The sequence below is a fragment of the Periplaneta americana genome, chromosome 5 (assembly GCF_040183065.1).
Source record: "Periplaneta americana isolate PAMFEO1 chromosome 5, P.americana_PAMFEO1_priV1, whole genome shotgun sequence".
Classification (NCBI taxonomy): domain Eukaryota; kingdom Metazoa; phylum Arthropoda; class Insecta; order Blattodea; family Blattidae; genus Periplaneta; species Periplaneta americana.
In genome coordinates this window covers 62,418,105-62,436,533 of record NC_091121.1, presented here as the reverse complement: position 1 = coordinate 62,436,533, position 18,429 = coordinate 62,418,105, and the positions used below count along the sequence as shown (strand labels likewise).

Genomic DNA, 18,429 nt, shown 5'->3' with positions numbered 1-18,429 from the left:
TATAAGGGCATAAAGGAATTTAAGAATTGTTATCAGGCAAGGGTACATGTGATCGATAAGAATGGAGACTTGCTTGCAGACACTCATTCAATCCTGAACAGATGGAAAACTATTTTGGGCAACTACTAAATGTACATAGATCAAATACAAATGATCGGGACGAAATTCAAATACAAACTACTGAGTCATTTATACCCAACCCACACTTTCTGAAGTCGAAATTGCGATAGAAAATCTGAAAAATTACAAGTCTCCAGGTATCGATCAAATTCCAGCAGAATTAATACAAGAGGATGGAAGTTCATTATCTAGCGAAATTTATAAGCTTGTACTTGCTATTTGGAAAAAGGAAATTGTACCAGAACAATGGAAGGAGTCCATAATTGTACCTATGTTTACAAGGGGGGAAAAAGACAAACTGTATAACTTTCGAGGAATATCACTTTTGTTGAAATCGTACGAGATTTTGTCCAATATTCTGTTGAGAAGATTAACTCCATATGTAGATGAAATTATTGGAGATCATCAGTGCGGTTTTAGACGCAATAGATCGACTATTGATCAGATTTTTTGTATTCGACAGATATTGGAGAAACAAATGGGAGTATAAGGGTACAGTACATTAATTATTCATAGGTTTCAAAAAGTCATATGACTCGGTTAAGAGAGATTAACTGTAGATAGAAAGTAAATACTAGTTACTACAACAATAAGAAATGAACACATTTGTCTATTTCGATTCATTTAATCGTGACGAACATACAGAACATCAATAATTAATGTACAAAAATACAATATCGCATGAAGATTGAACCAGGTTCCTCCATAAGGCACTATTCTCGTTTAATACTTACCAGTGCTTGTACTATCATTCGTTTCCTGCAGCTGAGATAGTGATTGCAGTGTCATGAGTTGCAGTACAGGGTGAATCAAGTCACAAATACATCTTCACTCTTGCCTCCATCTGGTAAAGAGAGTTTGAGATCATTATATGCCATGCACATATTACTACAATATATAACACTCAAATTCTTCTATTGCTGTCACTACATACACCATCGACATTCAGTGCCAGAGTGCAGTTGAAGTCAAGATTGGTAACCAAAATTGGGACCTCTTAATTCATTACAGCTATAATTGCAGTTTCCAGAACGTTTGTCACCAGTTTAGCAGCAGTGTCAACAATGAGATCCTTCTTACCTAAAGTGTCCAGAACTTTATATCTATCTAAATTTTCTAATATCTATACAGCCACCTTTTTAATAAGTGTTTTTGTGTATGAAACTTCTATAACCTGTTTTCGTTCATGTTCATGTTCCACATGCTCAGACAAGACATCATCTGGTATGATTATTGTATTTGATCCAACACTCTTATTAGCTACGAATATATTGGATGTCTGACAGGAAATTTCAAATGTCTGTGGTTCCACATGAACAGAAAGTTCTGTATTAAGTGCCTTGCACATTTCGAACAAACTGTCAGTCATGGCTATTTGAGATGTTTCACAGGCAACACTCTTTGTGTCTTTAACAAACTCACTGTTATTCTTAGATTTCTTTGAATTATTTGAGCATATAACACTAAAATTGCAAGCATAGTCGAAGATATTTTTGTAAAGTTTTTATTGGATGATTTTTCTGTATTATATCCTTAACTTATCTTTTTCAGTACATATACAAGATTCATCTGAACTATTTGATACAAAATATGGCATATAGACGCAATTCCTACCTCTCTCAAAGTTACTCGACTGCAGAGAATGAAATATTTTCACATGTTCCAATGCTCTCGTCTGTATGTACAGGTCACAGGTTCATTCACACTAAACTGTCCATTAAAACCAAGTTCATAATTGGTCTCAGTACATGTTCCACATTCACTGGCATGAACAGTCTCTAAAACAGACCAGGGCTCTAGCTCACCTCTGTGTTTGTTCCTGCATGAGTCTCTATCATCAGACTGTGGGATACCAAGTTGTTCACATAGTCTGGCTATCTCATCATGCATCCGATCCTGAAATAAATAATGATTTTTCCTTATTTGTAATTCCTGTGTCAAAGCCTTATACACTATCATCACAATGCACTGGAAATGCACAACTGAACTGAAAATTTAGAAGTGTACATTATGCTACATAGAGAGTTTTACATTGGAATGCCTGTGGTTTAAGTTCTTGATCCTATGCTCATTCCCAGAAAACGTGGAAACATTTTCAGCAACATCATCATATCAGTAAAACACCAAATGTTAGAGATCTGGTGCTTAGTACTAGTTATTCTGTGGCATACATTATGTAAACTAAATGAACGTAAAAAAAAAAAAAGAAAAGAAATACGAACAAATCTAAATCTTCTCAAAACGCACACAGTAACATCAATACATACAAAAATAAAACTTTAAGCCCTCTCCAATTAAAAATCGCAATTCTGTTTTTATATTTATTGTTATCAATTCCTCAAAATTTATGGTTATGATATTATACACATTTCTGCTAATGGCTTCATTGCCAAATGCAAGGCACTAGACAACAACATATTATACAGATTTAAGGTGCCAGGATACTTCTCCTCCTATGCTACAATACTCAAAAAAATTCTGACACAGAACCCATTTCATTTGAGGAAATTTTAACAGTATTTAAAAATATGAAGAGCAATAAAGCACCAGGCAATGACTATATAAGCATCGAACTCTTCAAACATGCAAATCAACCTTTTATTTAGACTTTTTTAGATTTTCTAAATTTGATTTGGAATGGAGCAGAACCTCCTAGAAGTTGGCTGAATTCTATAGTGATACTAATCTATAAGAAAGGAAACAGAAATGACTGCAATAATTACAGAGGAAATAGTTTAGTAAATACCGATTGTAAAATTTTCTCCAACATAATCAAAAACAAATTAGATACTATGAGAAGAGCAGAATGGATTTGAGAAAAGAAGATCATGCTGTGATGGATACTTCACAATGGAACCTTTGATAGAGAAACATCGGGAATTTAATATAGAAACACATATTGCAAGAAAGCTTTTGATCATGTAAACCGCAACAAACTTATGGAAATACTAGTATGTGATAATATTACACAACAAATAATTGAAAATATTTTTAACCTATACAAAGAAAGTTACATTTCCGCCAAAATTGACAAGAAAATATCTGATTGGTTGGAAACTTTTACCAGTGTCAAACAAGGATGTCCTCTCTCACCCCTCTTATTCAACATTTATATGAATGCAATAGTACAGGAATTTAGAAACTCAAGACATGGTCATATAACTATAAATCGAAATATGTGTCTGGATGTACTGACTTTTGCAGATGATTTGGTTTTGCTAGCCACTTCAGAAGATGATTTACAACGATCGGTATATAGTTTAAAATTAATAGCTGATAAATATCACATGGAAATATCCACGGAAAAAAAAAAAAAAATAATAATAATAATGGCGTTCTGTAGCAAAGAACCTGTACGAAGCAAAATTTATATAAATAATACAGTGAAGGAGATCGCTGCTCATGTCTCTGTGCTGTTGTCTGTGTGCTGCAGTCAGGGACTTGGGGACCCACCTGGCAAACAACTTCCCCATCTTAAGGTGTTCAAGCACTATGCGGTGCAGAGTGATTCTGGCAAGTCCTGTGGCCGCCTCCAGTTCTGAGAATGTGATGCACCTGTTCTCCAGAATATGCTGCTTCACTCTAGATGTTGACTGGCGTTGTCACAGTCACTTTTCTTCCAGAACTGGTTCCCTTCTCTGTTGATGTGCGGCCACTTTTCCAGCCATCCACCCAGTTGTACACAATTTTTCGTGACAGTGCATGCTCACCAATTGACTGTGAATATCTGCAGTGTTTACACCTTCTTTCCACAGAAACCACAGCGTCCAGCGCTGTCCTTGATGATCACTCTCCATGCTGTCCATTCATGTAATGACAGCAGTTGGGGAAATGCGCTGTAGTTTGCAGGAATTACACTCCTCTGTATTGTGCTGCCATCTGCGGGCAGATCAATGTACTACATGCTTGCAACTGCAATGACAAGCCAAATAGCAGATGGTAGAAATTTTGAAAGTGTTGTTGTTTTCTAATGCCAGGCGTTTGACAAAGTCATTTGACCTCTTGCACTCCAATATTTTTCAAAGATATTATCATGGTTAGCCACTGAAGCACAGATTTTGAGATTCTGTACCATTACAGTAGTCCCCACCCGGAGATCCGATTGGGGGAGTATTTTACTTCCAGATAATTTCACCTTAATGGTACTCATTTCATATTGGAGTGAAAATGGCAATTTGTAGCCGATTTAAGTGAACACCATAATTTAACGTTTTGGTGACTACTTCATCCACACACAACCCCCAGAATGTCTGGAGGACCACACTTCCTGTTGGTCGACGGGTCCACTGGACCTAGTTGGGAGATCTTGTTGATCACCAGCTTTCCCTCCTTAAGCCACTGGAGGACGATTTTAGTGCCATAGCAGGTCAGCATTAGGAACAGAAAAGTAGAAAGGGTAGGAAGGAAAATGAATGAATCCCTAGGCCTCGAATGCTCTAATACCGTCAGGATCGAAGAAAGTAAGAGTTCAGTCATAGGACTGGATAGGAAAGGGTAAAGAGGGAATTAGGTATTGAATAGAGGAAAATTATACCAAATTCAGTCATTAACTCATCAAGCTGACCAGTGCTAATTGATGAGTAGCCCCTCCCTTTAGTTCAGCTTGTCAATTATGCTTACTAACGGCTGCACCACGGGAAGGTAGGGATGGGACATTGGGTATTTGTTGTCCAGGTTGGTTCCTTAAAGCCTTCAATGGAAAGGTTTAATAGCTCTCCCCCCTGTATTCAACAGATACCCTTTTGCAGCCATTTTGAAAGTGTAAATCAATATAAAACGCCCCTCGTATATGGTTAGTGGAAGAAGACCTTCAAGTGACTAACAACAAATACTAAAAGTTATCAATGACTTTTCTCTGGGCAGAATTTCAGCACTGATTTTATGTTACTATCAACGTCCATAGTTGACTGATAGTGTAGTTGTGGAAATCTTCACCATTCAAAATTTTATCACTTTTCAGATTTTAAACAATTGCACAATGTCGGGCTTTACTACAGCACAATTTTAATTTACAGAAAATTGGAACTACCAAGTACCAAAAATCACACAAAGGATTCTCAACTCTTTTTTTTATGTTACCGATACATTACCAAGTTCCAAGAAGGTAAGTGTTAAATCAAAATTCACTCACCAAATTGAGCCACCTTTCATTATCAGAAATATGCCTCCGGAACAACTGTCGCAATCCTCTGTCACTGTATATCCCTCTAGCCAGCACATCCTTTGTAATGTCATGAATAAATTTCACATAAGCTGTATCTTCCTTCCTGCATCTGTAAATAAAGTAACTTTGAGAATCATTTGTAATATTCTGCATCACAACATGCTACATTTGCATACATGCTTACGTCTGCAACTGTGCTCGCTTGAAGGCAGGTGCTTCATTATCAGTGGTTTGTACAGTAACTGCTTTGCTTGTTTCTATTATCTTCTCTGTAGTGGATACACCTGTCAGCAATTTGTCAGGAGAAGGAAGTCGCGTCAACATAGATTCTGCTGGTAGAATGGCTACTGGACTGGACTGTTCTGGGGTTGGCCCGCGACTCTCAGCTCCTGAAGATATCCCACCATTGTAGGCAGAGTCACGACTTGATTCCTGCAAGACAATTTTTTATTTCTCTTTAAAACAAATAAAATATCACTATTGCTCACTAAATATTCTGTAGAATAAATCTTACAAATACGAAATACTAAATATTAATTTACTGTTTATTTTACAAAAAGCAGTACCATGTGACTGTACTTTTGTGTATGAATATTAATAAAATATTCGTCTGTCCCCACCCACCAACATAAAACATCCAATCCTGGAGTGAAAAGTGACAAAAAGGATAAATTTATTTCGGAAAACGCATTATTTGTCTTTCTTGTGTTAAATTTTATATTACTCTGTTAACATGTTTCAGCCTGCTATTGGCCATCATCAGAACTGGTTGTTGCTGGTCTTGGCGCCTTTTGTTTTGTTTCCTGTGGGGGTGTGTTTGTGTAGTGTAATGTGGAGTCAAAGAGTGTGTGTGTTCTGAAATTGAGTTGTGTGTTGAGAATTTCATTTGGATGTGTTTTTGTGTGTCTGTATATTTCGTATTGTTCTAGTAGTTTCTGGCTTTTTGGTTGGATGTGTAGAATTGCCATGTCCGTGTTGACTCCATATTACACTACACAAACACATCCCCACAGGAAACAAAACAAAAAGCGCCAAGACCAGCAATAACTAGTTCTGATGATGGCCAATAGCAGGCTGAAACATGTTAACAAGGTAATACAAAATTTAACACAAGAAAGACAAATAATACGTTTTCCGGAGTGATATAGTGTTAAAAGTTGCGTAATCAAGATGTATAAATTTATTGCTTGGAAATATATATATTGGGTCTCTCAGTCTAAAGAGGTCTGATTCTAGCATGTGAAGGTCAAACTACATTTCAGTCTGAGTCATTTAACTATTGTAACAAGACATGTGTATATTCAGAGTACATTACTTCTTAAAGGGAATGTAATAACTAATAAGACTGAGTTTAGGTTTTCTTTACACCCTCATGTATTCTTATATTATATTATATACCTAATTCTTATGTACATAAAAGTATGCACGTCATATTCAAAGATTATTTGCAGAAAAATTTCCAGCTGTGATGGAATAATCCGTGAATCAGTACGTAAATTTGATGATGTTTGGGTAAAGAGAGTTAGATCATTTTTTGTGCAAATGAAGTTTTGTTCCCTAGGTGAATACACAAATTAAATTATACAAGTCGATGTGGGGGGGGGGGAAAAAAAAAACCAAAAGAAAATAGCATTTGATGTCTTTCATGTGTAAAGAAAATAATTTGCATAAGGGTCCAAACTTTAATTTTCATGTAGCTCAAAACTCATTTTTATGACTTAGCTTACCTCCCTTTACCCAAACACCAACGAATTTCAAGTTTTAATATAAGAGCAGGAAAAGAAGAAAAAGATTCTGACAGAAGAAACAATGAAATAATATTGGCTACTGCATGGAAAATTTCCTTAAAAATCCATTAGATAGCTTGTCCAACAAGCAAGTACTTTCTCATTCTTCCGTGTATGGAGCTACATTGCAGTTTAAAATCAAACCATACAAAATTAGTATATGTCATGACATGAGTTTCAACTAGGCAATCCTGAAAAAAAAAAGTACTCTTGTTTTCGCTTTATATTTAATTTTAAAAATATTACTCAGTTTATTAGTACTTGTATCAAAGTAATGTAAATTATATGTTGTTGTTTTCTAATGCCAGGCATTTGACAATAGTCATTTGACCTCTTGCACTCTAATATTTTTCAAAGATATTATCATGGTCAGCCACTGAAGCACAGATTTTGAGGTGTTCCAAATCCATTTCTTGGTTTGAGTTGCGCAATGGGCAGTTAGGGGACTGATATATTCCAATTCTATGCAGGTGTTTGGCCAAACAGTCATGGCCTGTTGCCAATCTAAATGCAGCTACAGACGATTTTCGTGGTAAATCGGAAATTAACTGTGGATTATGACGCAGAGAGTTCCATTTTTTCCATGTAAATTATATACCTGCTGTACAATGCTATTCACATAGTGAATATTTGTATGAGGAATGAGCAGAAGTTGTAGGTACTAGTACTGCACTTCTTATAACTATGAAGTAATTAACAGAAGAAAGTTAGTACAACTAAGGTGGAAACACAGGTAATAAAAAGGTACGGTATTTGAGGTATCCAAATGTTAAGTCAAGAATTGGGTAAAGAAACAACATATTGTGTAACTTTCAGAGATAAAATATTAGACTGTGGATATGGAAAATGATGGTTATTAAAGAACTGTGTATAAACGAAGAGCTGCTGATGCAACAGGCGTCAGATTAGAATGATGATAAAGTTTGAAAAGTTACATTTACAAGACAGCACCTGAAGTATGTAACATGGCTGTATTTGATAATAACTCAAATAATAAATGATTTATATGTAATATGTATTTCGAAAAATAATAATTCTATGTGGTCCAGTTGCCATATAAAGTATCATGAATTCAATCCCAACCGAAAATAATGAATTTTTAGGCACAATTATAAATGTGGCTTCTTATATGGTGAAGAAAGTAAAAATCACTGGCCCCATGTAACACATTTATTTCTCTTAAACAATCTATTTGTTCACGATAAAGATGAAACAGCAAAACTCTATGTCCAAATCTGTCATTATTCCATTCTCAATTCTTTGTGAATGCCTCTGGCAGAAAAGTCTCACTGGTTTACAATCTTCTATATGTAAAATTTTAAAGTAGCTCTAAATTAAGCCTAAACCAGTCCAAAAGAACCAATGACTTTTACTGCAGGTCCAATGACATGTGTATTAATCAAATTTTTCATAATGTCTTAAAGAACAATTACGTTGTATCTCACAGAATCCACTTACCTTGCTGCTCACAAGCTTCTGAACATCATACAGATCAGAACACCTTGCAGACGTGCCACCAGACATTACTTCCTCTTCTGGCTCCTGTTCTTTTCTTTTCTATACAAACATGACACAGAATTTTCTATCAATAAAGCATAGATATATAGGCCTATATAGATGCATATACAGAATCATCCAATTATCTTCTGACCAGAGCTACAGCGAGAACTGCCTCAGCTCATAAGACAATGCCTACAGCCAGACAGGAAAGTGAGCGGGTGGGGTTAACTGATTTTGACTTGACCCTCATGCAATACAGTTAGTGTTGTTTGAACAGTGCAAGCAACTTACACTTGTACAGTTTGCTAAGAATAAATGGCAAATAATAGACTTAATTATTCTATTCCACATTGGGTCCTTATTTATGATTTGTATGTCCGTACAGGATCTGCTCATGCTGTCAGGAGATTATTTCAAGAGAAATTCCCAAGTGATCGAGTTCCAAGTCGTGATACAATTCATGAATTAGTTAATACATGTTCAAGATAAGAAGCGACGAAGATGATGTACAGTGTTCCACAGAGGACAAACTCTCGATGACATTGGACAACTCCTGGAAAATTCCCCTAAGAAATCTCTTAGCATATATGTATATATGTATTTTAAATTGTAGTTTGAAAAAACAGGTTATATACAATCACAACATGATTAAGGAACTGAATAGTTATAAAACACACAAAATATATAAAGAGAAACAACAATGTGTTATCCTTATGAAGTATTTTTTAAGTAACTCACCTGTAATACACTACAATTACATGGTCGACTTCTCCGGATAGGAGCATGGTAAACTCTCAAGTCACGCAATTTAGACTGTGCCTCTGTCTTCAGAATCCGAGGTTTGAACTCTCGATCAGGTGATTTAAAGTGGTCAGCATGTCTTTCTAAGATGTCAGATGCTGGAACCTCCAGTATACGAAACAAAGAGAACAGTAATTGCAGTAATTATTTTTAAAATTATCAATCCATATGTTACACCAAAAAATCCACTATTTACAGACACTTTATTGTAAGTGGTTAACTTTTTATTCTTTTTCCCTATTTTTTGTACAGGTATTGTGATGTAGAAATATCACAATACCTCCAAAGTGGCTTAGTGTTAGTGAACTGGACTTATAAACCAGGTGTACCAGATTCAAATCCCAGCTCATCTGCCTTGCATTTATAAACTTCTATTGGACAAGCCCATGGTCAAGGCAAAACAAGTGTTTTCTCTGGATACTCCGATTCCCTTATCGTCGTCACCATCATCATCATCGTTCATTATGAATAGCCTATAATGTGGATTTACTGCTTGTGTTGCACTCTGGATAGTCTCTAACGAACATAGTTGTCTACACTTCTCGACATTAGAAGCATCTATAAGGACACTAAGTCAGACCAAAAAAAAATAGCAAACAATCACTTTTTTATTAACAATACTGAAAACAAAACGTGAAAACAAAGTGAATAAATTTACACTTCCAGCCTCTTCCGTTTCATTTAAAGCAATTATACAGAGTTCTTAATATATATGGCTGTCGTAGCATCAGCCAATAAATTGCTGATTCCAATGGCAGAAGCCGAAATGAATTATGAAATCCACCTTACAGTAATGTTGAAAGTGTCGTTCTTCCACTTGTATACAAGCTTGATATCACTCTGTTGGTAAATTGATCTATATAACTGGCTTCATATGACTGAATGACGAACAGTCAAGTACCTGCCACTGATGACAAAAAAAAAGGCGAAAGAAAGGAAACACCAAAAAAGAAATAGAGAAATGGAGAAAGAAAGGAAAGAAATAGTGAAATAAAGAAATGGAGGAAAGAACTCTGTTCCGACTACAGCATCATGCCAGATTATGGATTTTAATGCCAAAGAAAATATAATAGGGAAGAATGCATAACGCGACTACAGGCCAATGGAGTGTGATTTCCCAAGAATGCATATGTCATATATGGAGCAGCTATATATTTTAACAACTATGTATTTCCAACCAACAGCTGTGCATGATTATTGGTAAAGTAATTCATGATGAAGTAGTATTTCAGAAGGCGAGTAGTGCTTCAAATCAAAACGAGTGATTCTGTTCCACATGAAACAAACAGGATATTATGTGTGTTTAGAAAACATAACATTTATTTAATCATTTATATAAACAAAATCTTTGCAATTACATACTCCTAACATGAATCCCAGATATAATTACATAATCTTCTAAATTATATTAATAAAAATAAACTGCTATTAGTAAGACTAAGATATTTTTTTCATTTACACTGTGCTTTAACATGCTAATGTATGATCTAAGATGGTACTTAAAAATTTCTCTCTTTCTTAGAAGTTCTTCATAATTTCCTCGTGTTAAATGTTGCAAGTGTCTCTTATTTGAATTCTGAAAACCTGATACCTATAGTTTGTATGTTAGCTTACTAAAAAGTCACGAGGTTTAAAAAGATGACTGTGGAGGAAGAAGAAGCCGAATTTTCCAAAACACACCTGTTATCAGCTGATGGTACAGTATTAAGTGCAAACATTAATTTGACATGTAATGCAAGCCAAAACAGAACACACATTTATCCCATGTAGGCGCTTATCCTTGTTTATCCTGTGATAACATTTTGACAACATCAGATGAATTATCTGATCAATATTCCATTAAAATAAAAACAAATAAAGACTCACCCTCTTTCGGTAACATCTTGTTTTCGTCTTAGATGTAGGTCTACATGGAGTCTGATGTGTCATTCTTCGTCGCTGGTGTGCTACTTCACTCTTCATACAATCATGCTGCCCTTTGGAGGAATCCACACCTCTACTTTGACTCAATACTTCTTCCTCTGTCCATGTGCGTCCTCTGTGTGAAATGTAATATACATCAGTACACTGTAACAATGTGTATATTTTGTATCCCTACTACAGACTTACGAAATCACTATTTCATGTTATATGAACATTCATAATTCATCTGAATCAGCTTATCCCAATACAGATTCTACAGAGACGAAAACACTATTACATTGTGCACTGAAAGAGACAGTGAAATTGTTGGTTATGTGGTACAAACGTTGTTAACATTGCTTTGTGCAAAAATAAAAACTAGCAGAGACAAACACAAGCTACGCTTTGTGAAATAAAAGAATTTTCTTAAGCTAAATATAGAAAAAATGGTATGCAACTCCAAGGAACAGACTTCAACAGTCAAAATTATAAGAACATAAGTTACTGGTGATTAAATGAAGTAATACTTCTTGAAGGGTTTATTTTGGTATTTTATTTATTTTTTCGTCTTATATTTGTAACATATTTATCTCTATTAAATATCCTAAAATTAAAATTCCTACAATACTTTAATTATTGAAAATCAAACCCATGACCACATGAATTTATTTACTCAAAATGACACAGAAATGAGCTCTGTAAGCACACACGCATGCACACACACATATGCCTAGTAACACTACAACTAGACATTACGTCCATTAATTATTATATTGTATAGATATTGCTATCAGTTTATCTGAAGATGCCATATCAGGTGAAAACATTCAGGCCCATTATACTGATACACAATACATGTCATACATTGTAAAGTGAATTACTTGTTAATATAATCAATACCACATAAGTTATTTGGCTGAAAAGAAACTTTATATAATTTCATAATTACTCATGAGGTAACTAAGCCAGGAGATAATGGAGTGGAGTGGCCAGTTCTTTCTCCCTCCATTGCATACATCGCTGACCAATAACATAATACACTAATCAGACTTCAGATGTTATTGTTTGTTGTATAATCAACTGTCCGAAGACAAGTCTAACCTCACAAGTGATACCAACAAGGCACCACTTATGAGGCAACTAGGCCAGGAGATAATGGGGTAGGGTGGCCAGTTCCTTTCCCCCGCCATTGCATATATTGCCGACCAGCTACATATTACACTAGTCAGACTTCAGAGGCATACAAACAATTGTTCTTCCTCTGACACATATCATCAAATGATATGTAATGCCTGATAAATAATAGATGTACATATCAGCCAGAACCTCAATCCGATTTATATTATATACTATACTGGGTGTTCATTTCAAAGTGTGTCACGACGTCACTGTTGGTGAGTCAGCGATTTGAAGTGAGTTTCAGCTTTTATGTCAGAGAAGTTGCCTATTAATCAAGGCGTTCAATCTGAACTTAAGAACGTGTACGGTATAACTTGAACGTCGTAGCAACAGACGGCGGTCTGTACAGTCTGTGTGCTACCATAACCTCTTGCGCAGGCAAGTAGTACCCAGGGTATTTGTTATCATCAGTTGCGTACGGCAACATTCGACAATACAAATCAAATGCTCCATGTCCATGTTGACTGTCGAAGTTAATGTCAACAAATATTGTACGTAAGTAATCGTCTTAACCCTCTCCCCATATCCTGACAGTAAGAAAAAACTCACCCCAGTACGTGTTTCCAAACAGTTCACATTTCTGTCACTACTGGCATTACAGTACGTATCGGTAAGTACTATTCAGAATGAACGCCGTACTTGCTATGCAACTTCTCTTGCACATAGGTAATACGCCTCTGCGGAAATGTAGGAAGATTGAATTTTCTAGGCTCATCGGCTAGCCACATGACGACATACAATGAGCCATGATACACTTTGAACTGAACATGCAGTACATATTTCACATAGCACCATGCTGCACCAGGGGCAATGCTGATGACAACAAAGAGGTCTTAAAAAAAAAACACACACTCACTCACTCACTCACTCTCTCTCTCTCTCTGGACATGCAGAATGATTTATCCCTTCACAGTTTTTCAATAAAATGGACGATTTTCTTGCAAATTAACTAAAAAAAGATTAACACGGTTCATTATTTCCTACCATTAGGAAATCTGGCAATTCTACTGAGGGATGAAATTCAGCTGTACAGACCAAGTGTGTATGTGCTTTCGTATGTGAGCCACTGAACTATGTCAAACTATGCAGATTTTCAGCCTAATTTACTAATTAAATAACCACAAAACACATAATAGGTGTTTTTATTTATTTTAATATATTCTACTGCCCTCTTCAATCTGCAATCTGCACAGTTATATCACTTTCAACCTATATATATATATATATATATATATTTTTTTTCTCATAATAGCAATCTTGATTATAAAACTTACTGAAACAAATTTACTAAAGATGTTATTAATTGGTCCAACAGAATAATATCTGTTATAATGACAATTAATATTTGAGGAGAAAAATTCGCTCCGGAGCCGAGGATCGAACCTGGGTTCTTGGTTCTACGTACCAAGTGCTCTGACCACTGAGCTATGCCGAAAGGGAAACGCTGTAGGAAGAGAATTCGATTCGGTGCTGTGGATTGAATTCGACGTAGCTCAGTGGTCAGAGTGCTTGGTACGTAGAATCAAGGACCCGGGTTCGATCCCCAGCACCGGAGCGAATTTTTCTCCTCAAATATTAATTGTCAAATATTAATTACTGAAACAAGTTAAGCAATGGAGTGATTATATATTGTACTTTTAATACGATAAGTCAAAAAAAAAAAAATGTTTCTCTCTTCGAAAAAATGTTTCGCTCTTTGTAACTTTTACAATAAACTGTCTAGCTTTTATTAATCAGTTAATCTTTTAGTACTTTGATTTTTATTGTATTTGTAAATTTAATATTAATTGTAATTGTATTTTTACTAGGTTAAATAAATAAATACTGCATGAATGATCACACTTCTCTCAGACGTGAGGGAGAGGCAAAAATATCACAAAATTAATCTCCTACCCGATGAAATTATTACTTTACTTCCTGTACTAGAGTGAGTGAGTGAATGAGTAACTGGAGAGGTGGGTGGGTGGGTGAATTAATGGGAAAACGAATAAAGTGTAAGTGGACAACAGGTGGGTAATGAACATGTGGTGGATAGGTGGGTACGTAGGTAACTTGAATGAGAGAGTAAGCAAGTGAATGGGAAAGTTACAAATAGATCACATGAAATACATAGAACTGTCACGTTTCTACCTTTAAGTAAACATGCCACAACATACAACATACATTTCATATGCTTACGTATATGTATGTGGTGACTGCTTTGTGTCATTTGTAATAATGTCAACCAATGCAAGCTCACACTCAGTGGGACCGCAGGAGGTGGATGAATTAGTTTGGGATCGTCGTTTCCTGCTAGAACTCCGGTTTCTCTTGTAGACTTGAGGTGGGGAAGTGTCCACAGCACACTTTGCATTGTATATGCGTCGATAGTGGTTACTCATATGATGGTACAGTAGATGATTCTCAACAGATGACTTGCACACTGTAAACATGCAATATATGGATCTGATTCAGCATCTGTATATCTGTCCATCAATGAGAAAATGAAATCAAGTATGATTCTTTATGCTATTAATCAATTACATTTATTGAATTGGTGTTAATTAACTAGAGATATTAAATAAATAGAGAACACTTTTAGTAACAGAAAACTATTAATGACTGCGAAGTTAAAGAATCAAATAAAAGTGGGCTTCCAAACTGTTAAAACTACGCAGAAAACACCTAAAATGAGCTGCTTATCTGCTAGTTGCTTACGGTGGAAAGAAAGGTCATTTATGCAAGATTGGGAAAGGAGAATATTCCTCTCGTTTTAAATATTTAAATGTATGTAGTAGGTTATTTTACGACGCTTTATCAACATCTTAGGTTATTTAGAGTCTGAATGAGATGAAGGTGATAATGCCAGTGAAATGAATCCGGGGTCCAGCACCGAAAGTTACCCAGCATTTGCTCATATTGGGTTGAGAGAAAACCCCGGAAAAAACCTCAACCTGCCCCAACCAGGAATCGAACCCAGGCCGCCTGGTTTCTTGGCCAGATGTGCTAACCGTTACTCCACAGTGTGGACTAGATATTTACAAGCTCACAAAATTGCGAGATATTTACTGTGTGATCCTGTGCTGTAAGATGAGCACTAGTTCGACTTCCCATGGGGAAGAAATTTTCTCGTGAAATTTCGGTCACTGAATGAAACTGGTGCCCACCCACCAATGTGACGAATTTGGAGAGCTACAGTGAGTAACGAAATCTGGTTTTCTTTGATAGCTAATGGCTGGGGAGATCATTATTACTCTCGTACTTATTAGGTGATTGTTCACCTATGCAGAGGCATGAGGACAGCAGTAAGTTTTGGTCCTCCATGGGCTGTCACATCACGAATTTTTTTCATTATTATGTGACTGCAAGACCTTAAACATATTTAAGAGCTCGCATTTTCAGAAGCAACTTTAAGAAACTAAGCGTCTTAAATCCCAGTTATGGCATATTAATCTTTGCAAAAGTTGCTAGGCTTTTAATTCATTTAGATGAGAATGGATGATACATTTTGAAGGTCTTGACACATAAATAATAAATAATAAAATCTAATTTGATTTTTTAAAGTATATTTTCCATAATATATAACCAAGAGTACCATTCAGATAAGTCTTCAATACTCTAGTGTTCTCAATAGCTAATAAAAAAGTAATTCACTTTTATTTTTTGCATACATACAAAGGAGTACCGGTATTGTAATATATGAACTTTTACATGGTAAAAATGCTCTTCATATATGAATGTACAAGCATGTATCTTTCACACTGGCAAATTCATCCAACACGACAAAACATAAAACTTTACGTATCTCTAACATTAAATGAACATCTCATTTTGTAGCACAGCTTTCACAAAAAATAAATAAATAAAAATAATATAAAATAAACACTATTTTCAGAAATCATATGATCTGAAATTAGATAACAGTACCATGACAATTCTTTTAATGAAAAGGGAAAACTGAGATGACAACAGCATTCTAACCAGAACGATATTGATACTCAAATTCTTATGTCAAGAATACCTTGTGATTACAATTGTGAAGTATATGTGGCACATAACTACCATTTTAAAGCTACAAATTATCTTTTACTTGACAATTTCATTCTTTTAACAGCGTCTTAATGACCAACGAACTGCTATTGTGTTTTCTTCATTTTATAAAAGTATTTTCAGTCTTATTTTAGGCCTAAGGTATTAACCAGAAGTCATCCAACTAGTGTACTTACTATTGCCTCCAGTTTGTATGAACGGTTTCATTATGGCCATCTGCTACCTGCAACTATCACGATATATATGAGCACAATGATAAGTCAAGCATTAAGAATTTTACATTTTTATACGTGAAATATGTCACTCTGCTGCAACCTAAGTAGATACAATTTTTCTTCTAATAAATATGCGGAACAGAAACAGAAAATGAAGTCCCGAAATGTTAAATAATTCACAGAATAGGTTTTCTTAACTTTTTATAATATTATTCACTTAAATATTTGTACAGAAAAAAACTTCTGCATCTTGTAGAATACTGAACATACTGTAAATACATCAGCGAGACACACACTGAAAACATCATGACAATTTCCTTCTGAGCCTATTTTTGTAGCTTCCTTTTTTTCTCAGTCTATTATTAATACGGTATATTTAATTTAACAATGAATTTATTTAAAATTGGATATCAGATTTATCTGAGTTAGTACCTGTCAACTCCGTTTCATGATTTAAAAATTATAAATTTCATTAATTTATCCTTTTATTTTCCAACAGCTCTAAACTTGGAAACAGTCAGAATAAAAGTGTCAAGCAGATTTTTATATTTCTGATTCTAAACATAATGTTAAAAGTGGGTAATTTCAATATAGCCTATCCACTTTTCTAGTTTCAATTCCGTCTTTAAATATTATGCCACCTCTAGATCGTGTACCAAATTGAAAATTGGGACACTTGTACCTCACGCTTTACAGCAAACCTTCTCCCCAAAAATCTAAAAAATTAAACTTCCTGCCAGAAAAACGGCTTTTTATGGATTCTTAGTTCCCATTTTACTACTACGAGAAAGTTACCTACATTAGATATGAACTTCAAAATTGGTACATTAAATAGGAACTAGAATAAATCCTGCAAATAAGATATATCCCCCCTTCCATGGCTTTCTTTTATCTATTTTTAACTCTAGCAGCATCACAGTTATCCAGCTACAAACGTAACAATCAATCAAAACTATGAAAAATGAAAGCTGTTGCATGATTGATGAGGCATAAGGGAATCAATAACACGTACATAGCAGGTGTTCTTTCTGACTCATACTCTGCGAGTATTACCACAATCCAATCCTGTACGAATAAAACCAAGCAAGTAGGCTACACGCACTTCCTGTTCTATCTTCAATACTCCAAACACACATACAAAGGATAATTCGCATTACATTATGTAACGTGTACAAACTTATACACAATAATTTTAATTATAAAGCTTTAGGTCTGTGTAGGTGCGTGCAACAACAATAAGAAACTTCGGTTCAAAACTTGTCATCCTTATTTCACATAATTTTACAAACAGATTTACGAAACCATGGTACAATACATATTCTCAATACCTTCTCATTTTCATGATATTTTGTCTATATGTACAAGAAAGAAAGGCTGTAACAAATTTCAATCATATCCCAAAATAGGAACTATAAGAAATTATTTATCTCCTTATCATAGTAGGACTTTAAAACTAAAGAAACATTACATGATGAAAAAAAAATGAAAAACTATACATAAGTACTGTAAGTTATAACTAACGATACATTTCATGCTAGATTTGATATATACCGGTAATAAAAAGTTTGAGAAGAAAACTCGATTAATGTGACTACAACATTCACAATCACTGTAGGCCCTAATTTTATTCATCTGCTATTATCATTTTACTTTCATTATAAGTTACCATACGTAAATCATATAGACGTAATAAATAAACTTAGAAACTAGACTTCCTTTTCACGGAATTTTA

The 18,429-nt window shown here is 35.0% G+C and overlaps 1 protein-coding gene across 3 annotated transcripts in view; it reads right to left on the bottom strand.

Moving 5' to 3' along the window:
• Positions 1 to 725: 725 nt before the first annotated feature.
• Positions 726 to 18,429, bottom strand: part of LOC138699744 (spermatogenesis-associated protein 7 homolog) — a 22,779-nt gene continuing 5,075 nt past the window's right edge. Inside the window, exons 2-10 of one of the 3 annotated variants that reach the window (XM_069825853.1) lie at positions 16,659 to 16,711; positions 14,632 to 14,875; positions 11,239 to 11,410; positions 9,310 to 9,477; positions 8,530 to 8,628; positions 5,469 to 5,716; positions 5,252 to 5,393; positions 1,926 to 2,016; positions 726 to 964 (exon numbers count right to left, since the gene is read on the bottom strand). In XM_069825853.1, the coding sequence (XP_069681954.1) occupies positions 930 to 964; positions 1,926 to 2,016; positions 5,252 to 5,393; positions 5,469 to 5,716; positions 8,530 to 8,628; positions 9,310 to 9,477; positions 11,239 to 11,410; positions 14,632 to 14,875; positions 16,659 to 16,698 (1,239 nt within the window). In that variant the 5' untranslated portion in view covers positions 16,699 to 16,711 and the 3' untranslated portion in view covers positions 726 to 929. Of the gene's footprint in view, positions 965 to 1,925; positions 2,017 to 5,251; positions 5,394 to 5,468; positions 5,717 to 8,529; positions 8,629 to 9,309; positions 9,482 to 11,238; positions 11,411 to 14,631; positions 14,876 to 16,658; positions 16,712 to 18,429 lie in introns of all 3 variants that reach the window. The other 2 variants (XM_069825850.1, XM_069825852.1) reach the window with 2 other exon arrangements.